General features: G+C 44.4%; 1 protein-coding gene across 1 annotated transcript in view; it reads right to left on the bottom strand.

Moving 5' to 3' along the window:
* The window catches only part of LOC144763944 (fucolectin-4-like), a 306460-nt gene extending 288176 nt beyond the window's left edge, over positions 1–18284 (bottom strand). Inside the window, exons 1-2 of the mRNA XM_078649989.1 lie at positions 18198–18284; positions 12945–13012 (exon numbers count right to left, since the gene is read on the bottom strand). Coding sequence (XP_078506115.1) covers positions 12945–13011 — 67 coding nt within the window. The 5' untranslated portion in view covers position 13012; positions 18198–18284. The remainder of the gene's footprint in view (positions 1–12944; positions 13013–18197) is intronic.
* Between the last annotated feature and the right edge of the window lie 1299 nt (positions 18285–19583).

The raw sequence follows: 19583 nt of genomic DNA, 5'->3' as shown, positions 1-19583 counted from the left end.
GGGGGAAATGTGCAGGCTGAGGGGAAGGGTAAAGACTAGAAGTGAAGAGGGGCAGACTGATAGGCAAACAAGCAGTCTCAGAGGAGAGTGAGCAGACTGCTGGCAAATTAGAAGACAGAGGGAAAAGTGGGCAGTGTTGGGGAGGGGAGAATGGACTGAATAGGGGAAGAGTGGGCAGGCTCTGATGCAAGTGGCAGGTTCAGCGGAGAAAAGACAGACTGGATGGAAGTGAGCGGGCTCAGGGGAAGTGAGCAAATGTAGAGGACAGTTGACAGACTGAGGTATTGAGATGGAAGCTATTGAAGGATGTATGAAGGTGTGTTGAGCATCTCAGACAGCCTGCAGTGAGCGTTTGGGGGTGGCAGATGGGAGCTCTGAATAGGTTCTTGAACACTCGCAGTTGGCTGGCTGAGGGGTTACAGAGGGGTTTTGGGGAGTTTCCTCATTATCAAGTGGTGTCTGAGATAACGAAAGTGTTATTCGCCGTGCATGCTAGTTGAATAAAACACTTTAAACCCTATTTACCTCAGGTAACACCATGTCTTCTTTGATTACCCCTATTTCAAATGTTTGTGTTGCTTTCCCCTCATCATCGACCATCTCTCACGCTCTTATTTTCCATTTTAACCCTCACCATTTCCTCTGTTGCTCTGCTACTCTTCCACTCTCTCCCATTGTATTTCATCCTCCATACATTCCTTCATTTCATTTCCACCCTTCCCTGCTGCTCCATTGCTTTTTGTCACCCCAACACCTTAATTCCTTACAGTGTTTCCCTCTTCGTGTACTGCCGCAATCGACTTCCTATCTGCTGCTTTTTGCTTGCTTCAGTCCTGAACATTGGTCTCCCACCACTCTCCTTAATGCTTTTTCTTTTTCGTGAGTGCCCAACCGTTGCACTGATACATGATTGCTCACTCATTTTTCCCCTCCTGTATTTACTTTTTTCTAACCTAATTAACAGATTGAATAATAGACCTTCACTTATCTCTAAAGAGTAAATTTAACTCAGACAAAAGTAAAAGATGTCTGCTGGTGCGTTACAAAATGAATGAATACCTTTTAAAGTAAAAAATGATTCCCACACACTGGTGGGTAGTTTGGAATGCTTTTTCTTTCAGAAATGCATTTCAAAATGACTGCCAATGTGTGTGCATGTGCTGTGCCATAGCAGCATTCATCTTGGAATGGGCTTTTCTCATAAAGACAAACCATTTCAAGATGGCTGAGAATGCGTCCATGTGTGAATTTTGTGTCTATTTGACGTTTTTCACTATGTTTTACGAACAAACACCACTATCATAGTCAATATCTTATTCGGCATCACTTGTTCAAGGTGAGGCCTATGGACTTTTTTCTATGATTGTTGCTCTAAGCTACTTCTATAGCAAAGAGGTTTAGAAACAATCATTTTTGCTTTTGACATTCACTTTAAGCACATATATATCTGTTCTGGATTCTTTATCTATATTTACAGGGCATTAAATACAGCTATGCAGAGTCATGTCCAAGCCTTTAAATGATATGAGTGACCTTCAGTTCCTGGGTGATTAAATGCCTCTGGAGTGTGCCTGGAGTTGGAGAGTCTGAGTTGGAGTTTTTGGTCCTTTTAGTTAGATCTATGATTCTTAGTGACATCTGGTTCTTGAATGTTTCTGTTAAGCATGGTGTATTAGTCTAGAATATACTGGTTACTATGTTTAAATGACAGAGTCTGGGTGGCCTATGGCCTCCAGGAGTTGTTGTAAACCTTGACGTGCTTGGCTGGGATTTCTAGGTTGTTTTAGTTAAACTACTGAGTCTGAGTGGCCTCCAGTTCCTGTGTATTGTTATAAAGCCTGTTGGTATTTCTCTAGTATATGTAGGCTGCAATATTAAAATAACACTTTTGAGTGTCCTATTGACCCCGGAAGCTGTTAGACCTGTTGTGTTTGTTAAGATATCTAGGTTATTATATTTAAATTTCTGATTCTCAAGGCATCTTTTTTGTGGTTAATGTTGTATAGCCTGTTGAATATGTCTGGGGATGGCCCGTCTGCTTTGACACTTTTAGGTTCTTTTAGTTATTGATTCCTAATGGATTTCAAATGCATTTGAAGCCAGCAGTAAGGTCATTCCCTGCAGTTGTCAATGGGGTGCTAATAAGTCAGTCCACCTGCACCACCTCAGGTCTGGCAGTTTCATTGGGAAAGAAGTATTACCTCTCTTATATTTGGACATACCCAGATCAGCAATTACAGTATCACATACTTGGGGCATGCTGGTTATTTACATATACTTTGTAATGTTACAAGAATTCGAACTAATGGATTCCCTCATCTGAGCCACTTACTGGACCCTAGTTTTGGCCACAGTGTGACTAAGGTTTATACACTTTGGCATAATTAATTCTCTCTTAAGGTCATGCAGTATGTTTTTTTTATAATTTAGGGGAAATTTTTGTCAATGCACTGAAAGTGTACCATACGGCACAGTAAAAATGATGGTGCCATTCAGCATATTTTCAATACAAAATCCTGAAAGTGGGATTTTCTGTTTGAAAATAAACACATTAGCCCCATTTCCCAAGGTGTGAGGTAAACAAAATGTTTTTATTTTTAATTCATGCCACATTTTGGATGGCGATGTGCGAAAGGAAAAACTGGGTAATTGTCCGCCCATTATAAATAGGGCAGGTGGAGAAATAGCCAAAACGTTAAAGGCCCTTACACCAGTCATCAGAGGAGATTGTCAACCACAGATTCAGTGTAGTCTCGTTGCTGAGATACTTAAGTTCTGCTCAACTCTGAATGAGCTCAGTTTAGCAGAGAGGATACTCCATCGCAGTTGCAACGAGTACCCTCTCTGCCTAACCCTAAATCAGGCCCTTAATCTTTTTACTTCACTCTCTAAAACCCCTGAGATACTACTCACATGTCCCTGCATTAAATAGTGCCTTGTTTAATATCTCTATTTCAGATAACATTTTCTAGACTTTGGAACTGATGGCACTAAACATCGTGCACACACTATCGAAGTACACAATATCGCAAGGTTAGGTAAGTAGAGATTTTTAATACATAACCCTATATATATTATCCAGTAGGTAGTTATGGTTAGGACCTATTTTCCATAGGAAACACATTTTTTGATTTGCCAATATCTTTGGCGCCGTTAGACAAATCTTTGCAAAATTCTCAAAGCTTATGGGGTGCCCCAGTCAGCTCCTGACTTGAAAGTTTTGGGGTGATTCGTCAAGCGGGGCCTGAGAAAAAGGGGGAGTCCCAAAACACATTTTCCCCATGTTAATTTCGATAGGAAAAATTTAACAGGCTACAGCCCAAACTTTTGAACGGAATTACACCAAATTTGGCAAAAAGGTAGCTCTTGGTTCAGAAAGCGACCTTTTTTTTAAATGGTGTAATATCTGAGATAATAAAAAAAGAAGACATTCAATATCTGATCACCGAGGAGGAGTCGCGACTTCATTCTAATTGGTTGCCAACACTCCAAACCAGGAAGTGTTGGCAGCAATCCCCCAATCTCACAGCCTTTCTGAGTGGCTTTGAAATCAATGCCGCACACTAAACATGATTATTTACAACAAGGGGTGGTGATGGACAGAGTCTCTGAATTAAGCAGAGTACTCTCACCCAGTCAAGAGATCAGGGCTAGATCCAACACCGTTTTTTAGCTCATTGCACCATCCCAGTTTCAGAACCTGGCTGTATGCAAATTAGTCTGTCCCTGGCCCAGTGCATCATGGGAACAGGGCAGACCAGACTACAAAAGCCAATTCTTACACTGGGAAGGAAACAAGCTTCCGGGGACCGGTTTCTGCCATTTCAGGCGTCTTCGGCCCGGCTTGCTTGAATCCTGATGGTGCAATGAGCAAGGGACTCACATCTGAGTATACCCTTCCACGCTTAGGGTGGACAAAATTATTTACAACAAGGGGTGGTGATGGACAGAGTCTCTGAATTAAGCAGAGTACTCTCACCCAGTCAAGAGATCAGGGCTAGATCCAACACCGTTTTTTTAGCTCTTTGCACCATCCCAGTTTCAGAACCTGGCTGTATGCAAATTAGTCTGTCCCTGGCCCAGTGCATCATGGGAACAGGGCAGACCTGACTACAAAAGCCAATTCTTACACTGGGAAGGAAACAAGCTTCCGGGGACCGGTTTCTGCCATTTCAGGCGTCTTCGGCCCGGCTTGCTTGAATCCTGATGGTGCAATGAGCAAGGGACTCACATCTGAGTATACCCTTCCACGCTTAGGGTGGACAAAATTATTTACAACAAGGGGTGGTGATGGACAGAGTCTCTGAATTAAGCAGAGTACTCTCACCCAGTCAAGAGATCAGGGCTAGATCCAACACCGTTTTTTAGCTCATTGCACCATCCCAGTTTCAGAACCTGGCTGTATGCAAATTAGTCTGTCCCTGGCCCAGTGCATCATGGGAACAGGGCAGACCAGACTACAAAAGCCAATTCTTACACTGGGAAGGAAACAAGCTTCCGGGGACCGGTTTCTGCCATTTCAGGCGTCTTCGGCCCGGCTAGGTGTGGCAGGGTATACTCAGACATGAGTCCCTTTCTCACTGCTCCATCAGGATTCAAGCAAGCCGGGCCGAAGAGGCTGAAATGCCAGAAACCGGTCCCCGGTAGCTTGTCTCCTTTCTGGTGAAGAATTGGCTTGGTAGTTTGGTCTGCCCTGTTCCCATGATGCACTGGGCCAGGGACAGACTAATTTGCATATAGCCAGGTTCTGAGCTGGGATGGGGCAGTGAGATAAATAACGGTGATGGATCAAGCCCTGATCTTTGGACTGGGTAAGAGTGGTCTGCTTAATTCAGACACTCTGTTCATCACCACCCCCTTTTCTGTATCGTTTTTGGCCACTATAGGTGTGGCAGGGTATACTCAGACATGAGTCCCTTTCTCACTGCTCCATCAGGATTCAAGCAAGCCGGGCCGAAGAGGCTGAAATGCCAGAAACCGGTCCCCGGTAGCTTGTCTCCTTTCTGGTGAAGAATTGGCTTGGTAGTTTGGTCTGCCCTGTTCCCATGATACACTGGGCCAGGGACAGACTAATTTGCATATAGCCAGGTTCTGAGCTGGGATGGGGCAGTGAGATAAATAACGGTGATGGATCAAGCCCTGTCTTTGGACTGGGTAAGAGTGGTCTGCTTAATTCAGACACTCTGTTCATCACCACCCCCTTTTCTGTATCGTTTTTGGCCACTATAGGTGTGGCAGGGTATACTCAGACATGAGTCCCTTTCTCACTGCTCCATCAGGATTCAAGCAAGCCGGGCCGAAGAGGCTGAAATGCCAGAAACCGGTCCCCGGTAGCTTGTCTCCTTTCTGGTGAAGAATTGGCTTGGTAGTTTGGTCTGCCCTGTTCCCATGATGCACTGGGCCAGGGACAGACTAATTTGCATATAGCCAGGTTCTGAGCTGGGATGGGGCAGTGAGATAAATAACGGTGATGGATCAAGCCCTGATCTTTGGACTGGGTAAGAGTGGTCTGCTTAATTCAGACACTCTGTTCATCACCACCCCCTTTTCTGTATCGCACACTAAACATGGTCTGTGTGGAGTCATACTATCACTGCCTTTATCAAGCTCAGTAAATCAGCTTCCAGAGAGCACAAGTACGGTAGATCACAGGGTGGTCTGTCATTATACATTTTTGTGAAACTGCAGGTGAAAATTGAAACAATAGTATTTCAAAATAACTTTATTTTTTGCAGTTTTATATAGTGCGAACTCAGCCCGAATATTTTAGAGCACTTTACATGAGCACCAGTTGCATTACAGACGGGCACAATCATTTTTAGGCATGGGGAGATTAAGTGATTTGCCAGAATTACAGGATGTTTGAGCCTCCTGCCAAACTCGAACAGGATTCCCCAGCTTCAAAGTCGGCCACCCTAGCCAATAAGCCACACATTGGTTACAAGAATAACAAATTTACAACTGGAGACCACAGCGCTGGCTAGTGCTGATTAACTTCTAAATCAATTTAAGTACAAGGGAGAAAAAGTCAAAACATAAGCGGCTAATATTGGTCCTGTGTGACCTGGCCAGGGAACTTCTGTTAACTAGCTGATTGCATGATAACAGGTGAGTTTAACATGAATGTCTTCCAAGATGCCTACAAGGTCAATGATGAGATCTCTCTGAGGGCTTCCAGAACATTGTTGAACAAATCAGGCCAAAGGGCTGCTCACGAAGCTCGCTAGGGGAATTCCTCATCCTGCAGCTCAGCAAACATGGACTTTAAAGTACTAAATAGCCGGTTGTCACAGGACATCCCCCCACTTGGTCAAGAAACAATGGAGAACGTGTTAGTATCTCAACTACACCATAGGGGATAGCTACTGCAAAGTTACGCCCATTGAGAGGGACCACGGCCTCCAGTACACAAGAATAAATTCCATTCTGTACCACCACACCTCAACCTGTGACACAAGCAAGGTTATTTACACCAACAACCTCAGGCTCATCAAATGGAGAGATGACAATCAGTGGTAAAATCATGGCTAAATGTATAAGATCCCCCCAGGGTCAGACTTGCGTGACATCTCGCCGATTGTTGAATGGACACATTTTATTAACCAAGTTCTCTTGTCCACGATCAGCTACAACATTTGTTCAGTCATACAATCACACCAATTCATTTTCCCCTCTGACAACATTTCAACCCCTAAAGAAAGCCCACAACACTGCCATGAGAGGAAGTAATACAAAAAAACAATAATGAAGAGCAAATCTAAGTATTTAAGCTGGTACAGAAAGATTATAAGCATGCTGTTCATGCAAAGATGTCTAGTCCCACAAACCACTTCCTGGCGATTCTCCTATGTGGAAGCAAGAAATACAACTCAAGGAACTTCTGCGCCTTGGTGAGCAGGCAAGTGAATGGGTCTGTCAGGACCGGCTGCGCGAACATCACTGAATCAGACGTTCATCTTTCCTCCACAGGCATTTCACATCAAGGGGAGACTTAGATCCCTAAATGGATGGGAGGTTCTGTAGCCCAAATATACCCACCACTGCAGCTATGCCCCAAGACCGAGACTGCCTGTCCCTTGCCCCCATGGATTCACCATCTTAGTTCAGTTGGCTGCAACAGGCTGTGTCAAAGGCCAAGTCAGACAGAGACCCTGGGCCTAATGGCCGCCCTCAGGGCCTTTTCAAGCAGGACATCTCTTTCTGGGCAGGCAAGCTCTTGTTGCTTTTTGGTTACTATTTGAGGAGCTCACCAATCCTGGAGACATGGTGTGGGGATATCATAAAACCTATTTACAAAGGGGACCCTAAATCAGATCCCAGTAAATATAGACTGTGCTTCTGGACAACAAAGCAAATTTGATTGCCAGTCTACTGCTGAAGGACCTGTAGCAATTGGTGGAGACAAGCAAGCTCATCCCAAAGAACCAAATGGGATTTCCAGCAACATCTGGTACACTATCCAACTTTTTAGCCATATCTATTTTATCGGCCAAAGTAATCACCTCACACACCCTGTTGCATTACTGTTTCATAGACTACAAGGCGGCATTTGACCGTGTGCCCAGGGTCGGCACTATGGTTCAAAGTAAAGAAATGGGGCATGCCATATAAACTTCAAGAGCTCATTATCCAGTTACACTGGCAAGAAAAATCTCTACTACGTGGAGTGTAAAGCAGGGGTGCGTGTTAGCCCCCGTCCTTTTCAAAATGGTTATTTCTGATTTACTAAATCCCTTGATACCATCAACAGCCACTCCCCAAATATTGACAGGGAACACATCAGCAAGCTGCTTTTGTGCAAATGGCCCTGTTCAGCTATACACGCATATGGTTGCAGCATTCTTAAACCAGCTGCACTCCTACACTGCCTCTAACAGCTTGAAGGTTAACCTAAAGAAAACCAAAGTTGTTACACTCTGAAGGAAATCTTACCAGGGGATGGCTGGTTCTGCAACCGCAATCAGATCATGAAGAATCACTCTTATTAGGAAATACATGGGGTTCTTACTGACACAAGAGGCTCTACCGCACAGCAACAGAAGGAAGTTGAAACAAAGGCTCTGGCCCTTCAGATGACTCTGTCAAAATAATCAGACTAGATGTGGGGGTCAAACCTTTTCCCTCTCCTGGAAGTTATGAGTGCACAAATGATTCCATCACTGTCTTATGGTTGTGAAATGCTACTGGATAAAGATGGCAATCTTCTAAACAAACCTGTAACCAGGATATATACATTTGTCCTTCACTTGCCGAGATTCTCTTCTATTGCCCACATTGGGCTGGAACTGGGTCTTCACTATCAGTGGGCTGCTAGAGCTGGCACTTTCCTAAATTTGTGCCAGGGGTGGCTGCTTAAAGGCACTACTATGGAACAAGAGTAACACCAGCGGGCTGAAGTAACCACACAACCAGTTCCTTGAGGGCTGCCTAAGCACCCTGCATGTGAGAACATAGGCTCTCCAACCTGAGTCAACCTGTGTTTAAGCAATGCATCACAATATGGGTACACCTCTTTTCATATCACTCTGACAGGAAAGGATCAGCATCAGCCTTGGTCACAGAATGTCGCCCTCTGTAATCCACACTGAACTTCAGTTCAGGTGTGGAGTCTGGTGGTGCAGTTTTGGTACCAGTACCACATGACTGGACCAAGTGCTACTGGAGGGTTCTATCAACCCCAACTCCAGCATCTTGGAGATGCTGCTATTGATGCTGGCACTCACCTTATCCTACAACCTGTAAGATTTATTTTTGACAGGGAGATTGTCCACTTGTACACATCATGGGTACACAGGTGGGTAATCCCAGGAGTAAGGGAATAAAGAGAGGAGTACTGTTCCAACACATTGTGACAGTTCATCTGCTGTTTAAAAGTCAAAGCGGGGGAAAGGATTACTCTTTCTACAGCCCCATCCTTCTCCTTGCAAGCCAAGCGGTCAGGGAGAGGTTCCCTCTCTTTTTTCTCAGCTCCATCCGTCACCATGGTGAGCTCAGACTTCTCAAATTGTGTTTTGAGACAATTGATGTGAAGCACTGTATGGGGTTGCCTTGGGGTCTTAAGGTCCACCAAATAAGTGGCCTTAAACTTCTTCACAAAGTTTTCATCCTTTACAACGCAACTTTTACCACGCAGTGCCTTTACGATGCAACTTTTACAACGCAAACCATTACAACGCATTGCGCTGGGGGGCGCTCTAGGATAGGGAATAGATTTAATTTACTATCCAACATCTTCCCTACTATCCACGGGGACTGGAGTTGGAATAGTAAATACAACTATTCACTATCCAGCGCCCCAAAGCACTATGTGTTGTAAAGGTATTCGTTGCAAATACCGCGTTGTAAAGGCATGCGTGGTAAAAGTATGCATTGTAACGTCATACATTCCTTCACAATTACCTCATAAGGCCCAGTCCAACAGTCCTGAAGAGCACTCGGCTCCGCGGGTTCAATGAGCCTCACTTTCTGCCCAGGCTGTAATTCCACAGCAGTAGAATTTTAGTCATTCCACTCCTTCATTACATCCTGCCTGTCTTCCAAGTTGTCAGAAGTTTGCTTCCAAAATGTAGCCATTTGGCGACGAAAGGCTAGCCTGTAGCTTACTGCATCCTGGGGAATTGTCCTGGGAACTTGCTCCCACCCTTCCTTTACCAACCTGAGAGGTCTTCTGACAGGGTGACGATACAGAAGCTCAAAGGTGCTGAAGCCCACTCCTTTCTGCTGTACCTCCCTCTAGGAAAACAACAGCAGAGCAAGGGTATATCCCCCTTTTTCACCAGGCAGATCTCTGATCATACCTTTGAGGGTCCCGTGGAATCTCTCAACAGCTCATTGGTTTGCTGATGCAAAGGTATGAAGAACTTGTAAGTAACCCCACACTCTTTCCACAGTAACTGCATATATGCAGACATTAAGTTTGTGCCCCTGTCAGATGCAACTTCCTTGGGAAAACCCACTTGGATAAAAATCCCCATGAGATCCTTTGCCACCGCAGGTGCAGTGGTGGTCTTCGGAGGGATTGTCTCTCTGTACCGAGTGGCATGATCCACCAGGAAGAGGATGAACCTGTTGCCTGAAGCAGTCCATAGGCCCAACAATGTTGACGCCCATCCTTTCAAAGGGGGTGCTAACGGCAGCCAGTGGTTCCGGATGAACTTTTAATTTTTTCTCTGCCTTCCTACTAGCCTTGCAGGTCACACAGGTCCTACAGAACATATCTGAGGATGTCCTGGATCATGGGTTGGTAGAAATGTGAGGCAAGTCGTGTAATGGTCTTGTCCTGGCCCAAGTGTCCTGTTCTTGTGAGCCAGCTCCTGTAGGAAGACTCTCTAGCATTGGGGGACCACCAGGGCCCTTGATATCCCATGCAAAGGAGCCTTAGGCTCAATGTAATGAGGTCATCCTCCCAGTTAATATGAGACATCATCTGCTGCTTGTGCTTTGGCATGGCGCCTTACACCTTCAAGGAGTGGACACTCCCTCTGTGCCCTACAGAACTCCCCCTGGTGGGTATTCCTTCTACATGTCAATCAGCAGGTGTAGGCAGGTCACACAGGGTACACACTGTACAGAAAAACACACAAACACACAGACACACACACATACACAAGGAAAACACACACAGAGGAAACACAAAGGAGCACACAGATACACACTAATAGATAACTTGTACTCAACCTCCGGTAGCTAGGCACAGAGCAGCCAGGTTTATCTAAGGAGGCAATGTGTAAAGTATGTGTGCAACACACACACACAGTAACACAATGAAAACACCACAAAAAGACTTCACAGTGGGTTAGAAAAATAGGCAATGGTTTTATAAATAAATTAAACCCAAAATGACAAAAATCCAATTAGAAGAAGTCGAGTTATGAATTTAAAAAAAATAAAAAGAGTTCTAGCGCTGAGAAGCAATAAGCACTAATGCGGGTTATCTGGTCGTACTGCACCAGGGAAAAGTAAATAGCTCAGACCTACCATCATGGAGAGCAGGCTAGCTACATGACTGACGCAGGCCCCAGTGAGCAAAGTACCTTATCCGGGTTGCAACAGTGAGATGTGGGGTGCAATTGATCAATGAGTCAATGTCCAACTTGCAGTGGTGGCATTGCAGCGGTTCCGTAGAAGAAGCACTGAGGCCGAGATGCGCTGGTTCCGAGTGCTATGCTCTAGGTTTCTCCACGCAGTCAAAGGATGTGTCCATTTCTGTAGACTGCTGTGGCGTCAATGTGCGGTTCCGTGCATCTTTTTCGGCTGTGGTGGTTCAGATGAAATTTGCCTGGTTCTGCTCCTGCCACATGGACAATACATTGATTCCGGCTCACACAGTCAGCGGATGCATCAGTACATCTGAAGCAAGTATCTGGGTCCACTCCAGTGAACCAGGCACAAGAGCAGGGGCAGAGACTTTGAATTCCCTGAGTCTCAACAGTAGGAGGCAAGCCAACAAGCCCATGAAGAACACTTTGGGGTGCAAGACAAAGGCCAGCTCTCCCTCAGCAGGGTCAGACAGCAGCAGGGCGGCACAGCAGAAAAGCACACCTTCTACGTCGGCAGTCCAGCAGAGTGTCAGTCCTTGATGCAGCACAGAAGTTCTTCGTAAAGAGTCCAGTTGTAGGTCTAAAAATGTCTCATTTGGGTGGGTGTCAGAGACCTAGTACTGCCATTGAAGGGGGTGTGCCTTCAAAGAAGGATCTTTGAAGTGCACAGAGGTCCTTTCTTCCCAGCCCTGGCTCCAGACTATCAGAAGGGGGTAATCAGCCCTTTGTGTGGGGACATGGCACTGCCTCATCAGGTGTAATTGTCAGGCCCTCCCTCTCTGGCAAGCAAGAGACATCAGAATGCAGTTCAGTACTCAGACACACCTAATCTTCCTGTGTTTGTGGCTGTCTAGAGGGAATGCACAAGTAACTGCTGCCCACCCCAGACATGTATTGAAGACAGGCTGCAGGAACACAGATCTGTAAGAGCAGAGAAATGTCCACCTTCTTAAAGTGGCATTTCATACTTTGTAATGTCAAATCCAATTTCATCAGCAAAGTGGATTCATTATTACCATTCCAAAGATATAAAACAGGACATGACTACTCCTTCTCTAATCAGGAATTACACCATAAAATTGTATTACGGAATTTCCAATGTTAACCTATAAGAGGAGTAGGCCTTAAAGTAGTGAAAAACGAATTTGGTTGTTAAGAGGTACCTGACCTACCTTTTCCTTACACAACACTATGCCCCATGGACTTCCTAGGGCCAACCTTAGGGGTGATATATGTCTAAGGGGAATTTAAGGCTTGGCATAGGGTTTTAAATGCCAAGCCGAAGTGGCAGTAAAACTGCACACACAGGCTCTGCAGGGGCAGGCCAGAGACAGGATTAAAGGGCTACATGTGTGGGTGGCACAATCAGTGCTACAGACCCACTAGTAGCATTTATTTTGTATGCCCTGGGTATATGGTATACTACTTTACAAGGGACTTACACATACATTTAAAAAAACAATTTTGTATTCACGATGTTAACATGTTTAAGGGAGAAGAACATGCACACTAAGGCTGAAAGGTCTAACTTGTACCTTGATGATATATCTTTACGGTCCATAGATATGGAGTTAGTAACTCTACACTTCCTCTATAACCACTTACCTTAAGTTTTCACTCAATATGCTGTCCAGGATATTAGTGTTTCTTTATATTCCTAGCCTAAATATTCCATAATATAACACCTTCAGAAAAAACAACATGCATCTGGCCTTCCAGTGTCTAGGAGAAGAACCAGGTGCTTACCAGGAGAGCACGGTGGAGGGACATTCCAAGATATGCCAGTGCTCGATGGCTTAAAAAACGGGCTGGAGATAACAAAAGTATAATGTGAAGATAATGAAAATGTAGCTTTGTACATTGCAAAGAAACACAATTACATCTAATAATGGATATTCACATTACCTTGCGGTGCTGAATCCACGACAAGCAGCAAAGTGCAGACAAACGCACCTGTAAGTGCAGCGTTCATTCTGCGAATAGAAAAACAAATGTTTTAACAATTGAGATTTGATTGAAATTGGAGAGGAAACAAAGGTCCACCGTGATCATGGACGAGGCTAGTGAAACCGAAGAAAGGGTGGAAAGGGAAGACAGGAGACTCGTTTGTTAGCCCACCATGTAATATGACAATCACAGGTGTGATTGAAACTTACTTTCTCCTATATCGGTTTTCAACTTTTAAGCCTCGCAGGAGTAGGCACGCTTTGCAGAGTTTGAGGATCAGCTTATTGTAAAATATCACAGACATATAAGAACAAAAAACTATTTACATTTAATGTAGATGAACTATGGCAGAATTCCACCTGTAAATCGTCATTGCTAGAGGGGTTTGAGTCCCCCATACGTTTGTAAAGGAAGGTGCTTCTATGTTAACTATGCATCTCAATGCTTTGTCATCAAGTAGTCCTTGAAGGGTGTTTTATGGAAGGCTCATGTGGGATGTACTTCCTGTTGATGTATGCACTTTAAATAAGACAGACTTCTGGTTTAGCAAAGACCTTTTGGTTTTACTAAAATGATTTCCACTGGCTTACGTCATTGTGAGTGAAAATTGACAAAACAAACATTGACAAAGCCAAAAAGAATTTCCTCCAATGCCAGACCATAGGCGTTTCGAATGCTTGTTTGTGTTTAAAAGGAGGCGTGCTGCACAGTGTATGCAAACTTCAGGGAGTAAAGAATAATTTGGGAGGCCAGAAGGAGGAGAAGTCAATAAGAGAGATCACCAGAGTTTGCAGTACTATGTCAAGATCTTTTTTGCCATGAATGTTTTAATGTGACTTCATTCTCTGGGTTGATATCCTGCACTCCTGGCCTTTAGTCAAGAGAGTTTCTATGGTAAAGGTATATCAAGCGGGTTTTAGGGCTGGCACCGGCACCATAGAGAAGGCTTTCAGGCTATTGTTGATTCATTGGAAAGTGGTAGTCATAGGCAAAGGCAGTCTTTATCTCGCATTTATCAACTTAAAGACTGCCTTTGACTTTGTGCCCAGAGAACAACTATGGACAGTGTTGGCAGACATGGGGATTCCACCTAACATCTTGTCTATTCTGGTGAGGCTCCATGAAGGTACCTTCGCGCAAGTGAGGTGGGGCAAGGAGGGGCAGAAAACGAATAGGATACCAGTGGGGAGAGGGGTCCGCCAGGGATGTGTTCTTGCTCCAACCCTTTTCTCACTATACGTGCATGGGGTTGTTGAGCATTTACTCGAAAAACCATCAGATGCACCATCCCTGGCGGTGGAGCGAATCCCCACCCTCTTATTCACCGATGACACGCTCCTAATATCAAAGACCCCGGTAGACCTTCAAGGCCTCCTAGATAATTTCCAGGCCTTCTGCGACCAACGCGGCTAGTTATAAACACAGACAAGACCACGTTTTTAGTGCTAAATCCCCCCAAAAAATGTTGGCGATTCCCCGTACTTAATAATGTATCCCTGGAGAGGGTCACTGTATTTGACTATTTAGGTATCCGTATCTCAGATACCATGCAGTGGACCCCGCATCTCCATAAAATGCTGCTAAACCATAAGAGGGTTGTCGGGGCGCTGTATAAGGAGCAGCAATCTGCCACAACTCGTCCCATTGCACCTGTTATTGACATTTATAAGGCTAAGGGTGTTAGCTCTGCCCTTTATGGTGCAGAGGTTTGGGGCACATCCAACACAGATTTACTGACAAGGTCTGAGAACAAATTCTTGAGGGCCATTATGTCACTTCCGCAGAGTACCCCATTGATACCTCTGTTGCTTGACCTAGGTTGCAAACCCATCAATGATCTGGCAACACTCCGGCCGTTGCTTTTATGGGCCAGACTGTGGCGAGTCCCAGAACTTGCTAAGTATGCTAAGGGGCTAGCGGAAGTAATGTCAATGGTGGGATGGCAAAAAATAAAATGGCTTAAAGATGTTAAACATCTCCTTGGTAAGCTAGGTCTTAGTGAAGCCTGGGATAGTCGGTCCTCTCCCCCGAAAGCTACTATAAAGACCCTCTACTGGAATTGGGTCACAAATAGAGTTAGTGCAGACCCAACTATTGGCAGGCTAACGGAAGAGTTCCTTAGACATAAGGCAGTTCCATCCCTTCCATCCCGGGAACTTTATCTAGATCTGGCATGGAAATCCTATGATAGGGCCCTATATTTTAGGTTTAGGGTTGGGTCTCTTCCAGTGCGCGCCTTAACTGCCCGCTGGAAGCCCCCATCCCAGACCACTCCTTTCTGCCCCTTTTGCCAAACCAGTGTAGAGTCTGTACCGCATATCTTGTTTGTCTGTCCGGCCTATGTGCGCCCGAGGCAAGCATGGCTTAAACCTATAGGTCAGACTATGGGCACTAGGCACTCAAGTGAGGCACTCCGTATTCTAATGTCGGACACCCGGCCACTGTATGTTTGTGGTCTTTCCAATTTTTTATCTTGGACATGGTCCATTAGAGTTAAAAGGCTAGCATCTAATGTTTAATTGCTTTTTAATCGAAGGAATCACCTTAAATTTTAGATTTTTTACTTTGTTTTTATTCTTTTGATATTTAAAGATCTCTTTAAAAAAAACAAAAAAACTTTTATAATAATGTTTAAGAAATAATGTTTAAAACTAATGGCCAACTTTATATCTGTTTTTTGTATAAACGTTTTTTGTATTATTGTGATGCTTTTATGATTTGATTTATCGAAATAAAGCCTTTGAACTGAACTGGTAAATGTATGTAGTGGTAACAGTGTTGGGTGCAGGAGAAGACATTGGATCTGATGTGATCCAAAACATTTTCATTGTAATAGAAATATGTAAAACTTCAAATACTTATGTACAGGGTTTCTTCAGGTAGCCCTCTGCATCCATTGTTCAGTTGTACTGCCAATCACATTTCTGCTGCCCACCATTGGACATAGCAAGGGTCAGTGATTGACTCCACGTCTGCTATTGCTTTCCTCCTGTTTGAATGAAGGCATTCTGCACAGTTTCGACCCCCCCTCCACACACACACACACACACACAGAAAGTAGTCATGATAAGTGCCATGGACTGGTGAGTCAATGGGTCCCTTTATTAAAAAAAGTATAAATATATGTACTTTTTCATTTTTTATGCGTTTTATAAATAATTATGTGATGCCATGGCACCCCAAACAGTGCTACCAGGTTCTTACTGGTGCTTTCAGTGTGCCACATACCTGAAATGAACTACAACCATGACCCCTATTTAAATGGGCTTTAAAACTACTCAAAGGTGGCTGCAAAACCATGCACACGGAAACACTGTGGGTGGCTTTAGGGAGCAGACAGTGTTTCAGTGGACTATTGCATGCCCCCCCCCCCCCTGATGTCTCCCAATGCCCTAACATTTCTACTTTAAATGCAGCATCTAGCCTTCTAAAGGATCCTTTAAAAAGGCTCCTTTAAAAACATTTTTAGCAGACCTCCATCCGTGTATTTTCAGTCACGTCATTTTATTATTACTACAGCAGGTGCTTTTGTGAAGTTTTGTAAATGTAGATTTTATGATGTAACTAGTCCATTGATGACTTTGCAAAATGCAACTCTGTTTGCAAATCAAAAAACAGGGTGATGAAGGTAAAGCTTGAGTTAACCTCAGCCCTTACGAGCGGTTGAGCCACATTCCAGTCCATTGTTTTTCGCTCACTGTGCCACTCTAGACAGAAAGACCTGACATAGGTACATCACTCTTGGTTAAAGCCATTGCACTTAGTGGGTCTACTGCACACAAACAAGGTGATGGAAGGAAGGCACATTATCCGATATGCAATTTGCTCTACTTCTTTCCAACCATGATTTCGTACAACAGGCCCTAGAGGGTGAATAGGGTGTGACAAAGAGCAAAACACCCCTGTATTTTCTGAGGTATTAGAGATAGTTTTTACATGTGAAGAGCAAAATGCGTGCACAAGCAAAGGCACATTTCTGCAATACTACCTCCTGCAGATAATTCACACTGCAAACAATCTGCAGTAGCAAATGCGGAAGACTAAACATGCCTCTGGAATCTACAGTCAGAAGAAGTCCTGAAGGGGGTCAACTGGATCTAGATTCTGCCCTGGTTTATCGGTGCCATGCCTTGACTCTGGGACCCTGGGATACCGGGTACAACAGAGACATTTACCCACAATCAGCTGAGAAAATCCTAGCTCTAGATGGATCAAAAAAGTCAAAGCAAGGTTCCCGCCTACATGGTACGATCACAGACCAGAAAGGCGTAAGGAAACATTTTCCATTATTGCAGCAATAGGCTGGTGGTAATTGTTTGGCAAACTGAGAAATCCAGGGGTCATATTACAGAAGGTGCCCTGGGGCATAGTTAGTATTTATGCAGGTTTTTACTGAAGGGATTGCAGACTCCACCTTCTGTGTCATGGATCCCAAGCAGGTGTCTCCTTAGGGCATGGAGGCATGGGCCCCATGACAATCAGGAAACACCTCTCCCCATGAGTGGCATTACAGATGCAGGCACAAGAGCAGCAGTCCAGCTGGTGTTTTATTAGTGTTGTGCCACCAATGAACTGGTGCCCAGTCAGTGTATCCCACTGAGGATGCCCCTTAGCAGGACCTCATGGGGCCCCAGGGATCTTCCCAGTCACCCTTGCGCTGGGTCCAGGGACGCGCTGCACTGCCTTGAGGAGGGTCCCTGCCTCATCCTCAACGTGCTCCCACTCCCTCGGCATTTGAAAGACAGAATGGCAGTCCCAACCCTCTTTCACTGCAGCGCTGGACGCAACAGAGGCGGTATTGCCCCTGCTCTGGGGATTGCACATTTCTATGTACTTCGGCACACTGCTCCTGCCTGCAGTGGCTGTAGAAAAGAGTAGATTGATATGACCCACACATGGATAGTGTGCCCTTTTCCATCATACAACCCAGGCTTATTTTTTCATTTTACCACCCTAAATGTAAATGCAGTTCAGGGGTCCATGGGCGCCAGGCTTGTTTTGAATAAACATTGTCATTTCTCATTCTGAGTTACCCTCTTTCAATAAGTGACGCTAATGTAGCTTTTATACTAGAGATTTCTGCTTGATACAGCTCTTAGAACCCCACACATATACTGATGGTTGCAGGATATCTGATAAAACTATGTAAATGTGGAATAGCTTTTATGGCTACCTCAACTCCAAAAACTAATAAGCAGAGTGAGTCTTTACCTGTATTGATGGGACCGACGGGTCTTCTGCGGATGTCTTTGGTTTCTGTTCTGCCTTGCATCTTAAGACATGAAGCGCACTCATTTATATACCCGTGATGTCTTAAACAGAGCGATACTATATTTTCATTGCCATTGTACCATCTGTTATCTGTTAATACAGGTAAAACATTGAGTACTTACTTTGGAAATAATTTGACTAGAGGAACTTCATTTAGCATGACTCATTGACATACAATATTTGTTTCGGCCTGTCAATCATTGATGAATTAAATCCCAAAACAAAGTTTCTATAAGCAAACAGTCTCAAAAGTAACAGATGTTTGCTGAGGACCAGGTAGAAATATAGCTGACAGGGAAATTAAAGCTAAGCAAATATAAAGATGGAGTCAGAGTGAGAGGTCCAAAAAAGGAAAAAAAGAATATCAGACACACGAGTTCATGAGGTGAAAAGAAACAAAATGAACCAATAGAAAAAAAAATAGGATTAGCACAATCCAAGTGTAACCTGTGAAGCATGAGTAACAAAATTATGTAGCAAGTAAAATGATAATTGTCATCAAGTTATTTTATTAAAAACTAAGGACCTGGGGGCATAGTATCTAGATGTGCGTTATATAACGCACATCGCACATTTCCATATCGCCAGCTATCGACGGATTTTTTCGCCGTGTTAGCGCGTAATTATCAATGCGCAACACGTAGGCGTAATTAAATCCGGCGATAGTCGGCGATATGGAACATTAGCGCATGAAAACAAACGTTGTTTTCACGCTCTAATGAGTGCCTTGATAATATGGGGGGGGGGGGGTGGATTCAGCTTTATGATCCACACCCCCATGTTATCAATGCCTTAACACCTGGTCAGAGCAGGCGTTGGGAGACCTGTGATAAACGAGTTTATCGCAGGTCTTCTTCTTCGCCTGCCTTTGTAATAGGGTGTTCCCACCTCCAACCACATTTTACATGTGCTTGGACATGGGAACGCCCACTTTGCATGTCATTAGCGATGTTTCTCGCTGACATGCAAAGTGGGCTTGAGGCAGGCGTTAGCATGCCCTTGTTAATAGGGCGCTGGAAGTATCGCCGCTTTCTCGGCACAATTCACCGAAAAGCGACGATATTTCAGCTTGCTAATATGCCCCCTAATTCAAAATGTCATTAAAGACCATGAGGAATAGTTCTACTCTAGCACTAGTTCACATACTTAGAGAGTAACCCTTTTGCTGCCAGGTCCTATCCTGTGCCACACCCTTTCTTGGCCATTAGGGGTAGACGTTTGTCAAAAAATAAACATTTTCTACACATTTTTGGCATTTTACTGGGACTTTGCCCATTTTTCCTATTTTTGTGCTTTAGCCTCCTTCCGGTTAGTGGTTGAAATGGG

This window comes from Lissotriton helveticus, chromosome 6 (assembly GCF_964261635.1).
Source record: "Lissotriton helveticus chromosome 6, aLisHel1.1, whole genome shotgun sequence".
NCBI lineage: Eukaryota > Metazoa > Chordata > Amphibia > Caudata > Salamandridae > Lissotriton > Lissotriton helveticus.
This window is presented reverse-complemented; position numbering and strand designations above follow the sequence as displayed.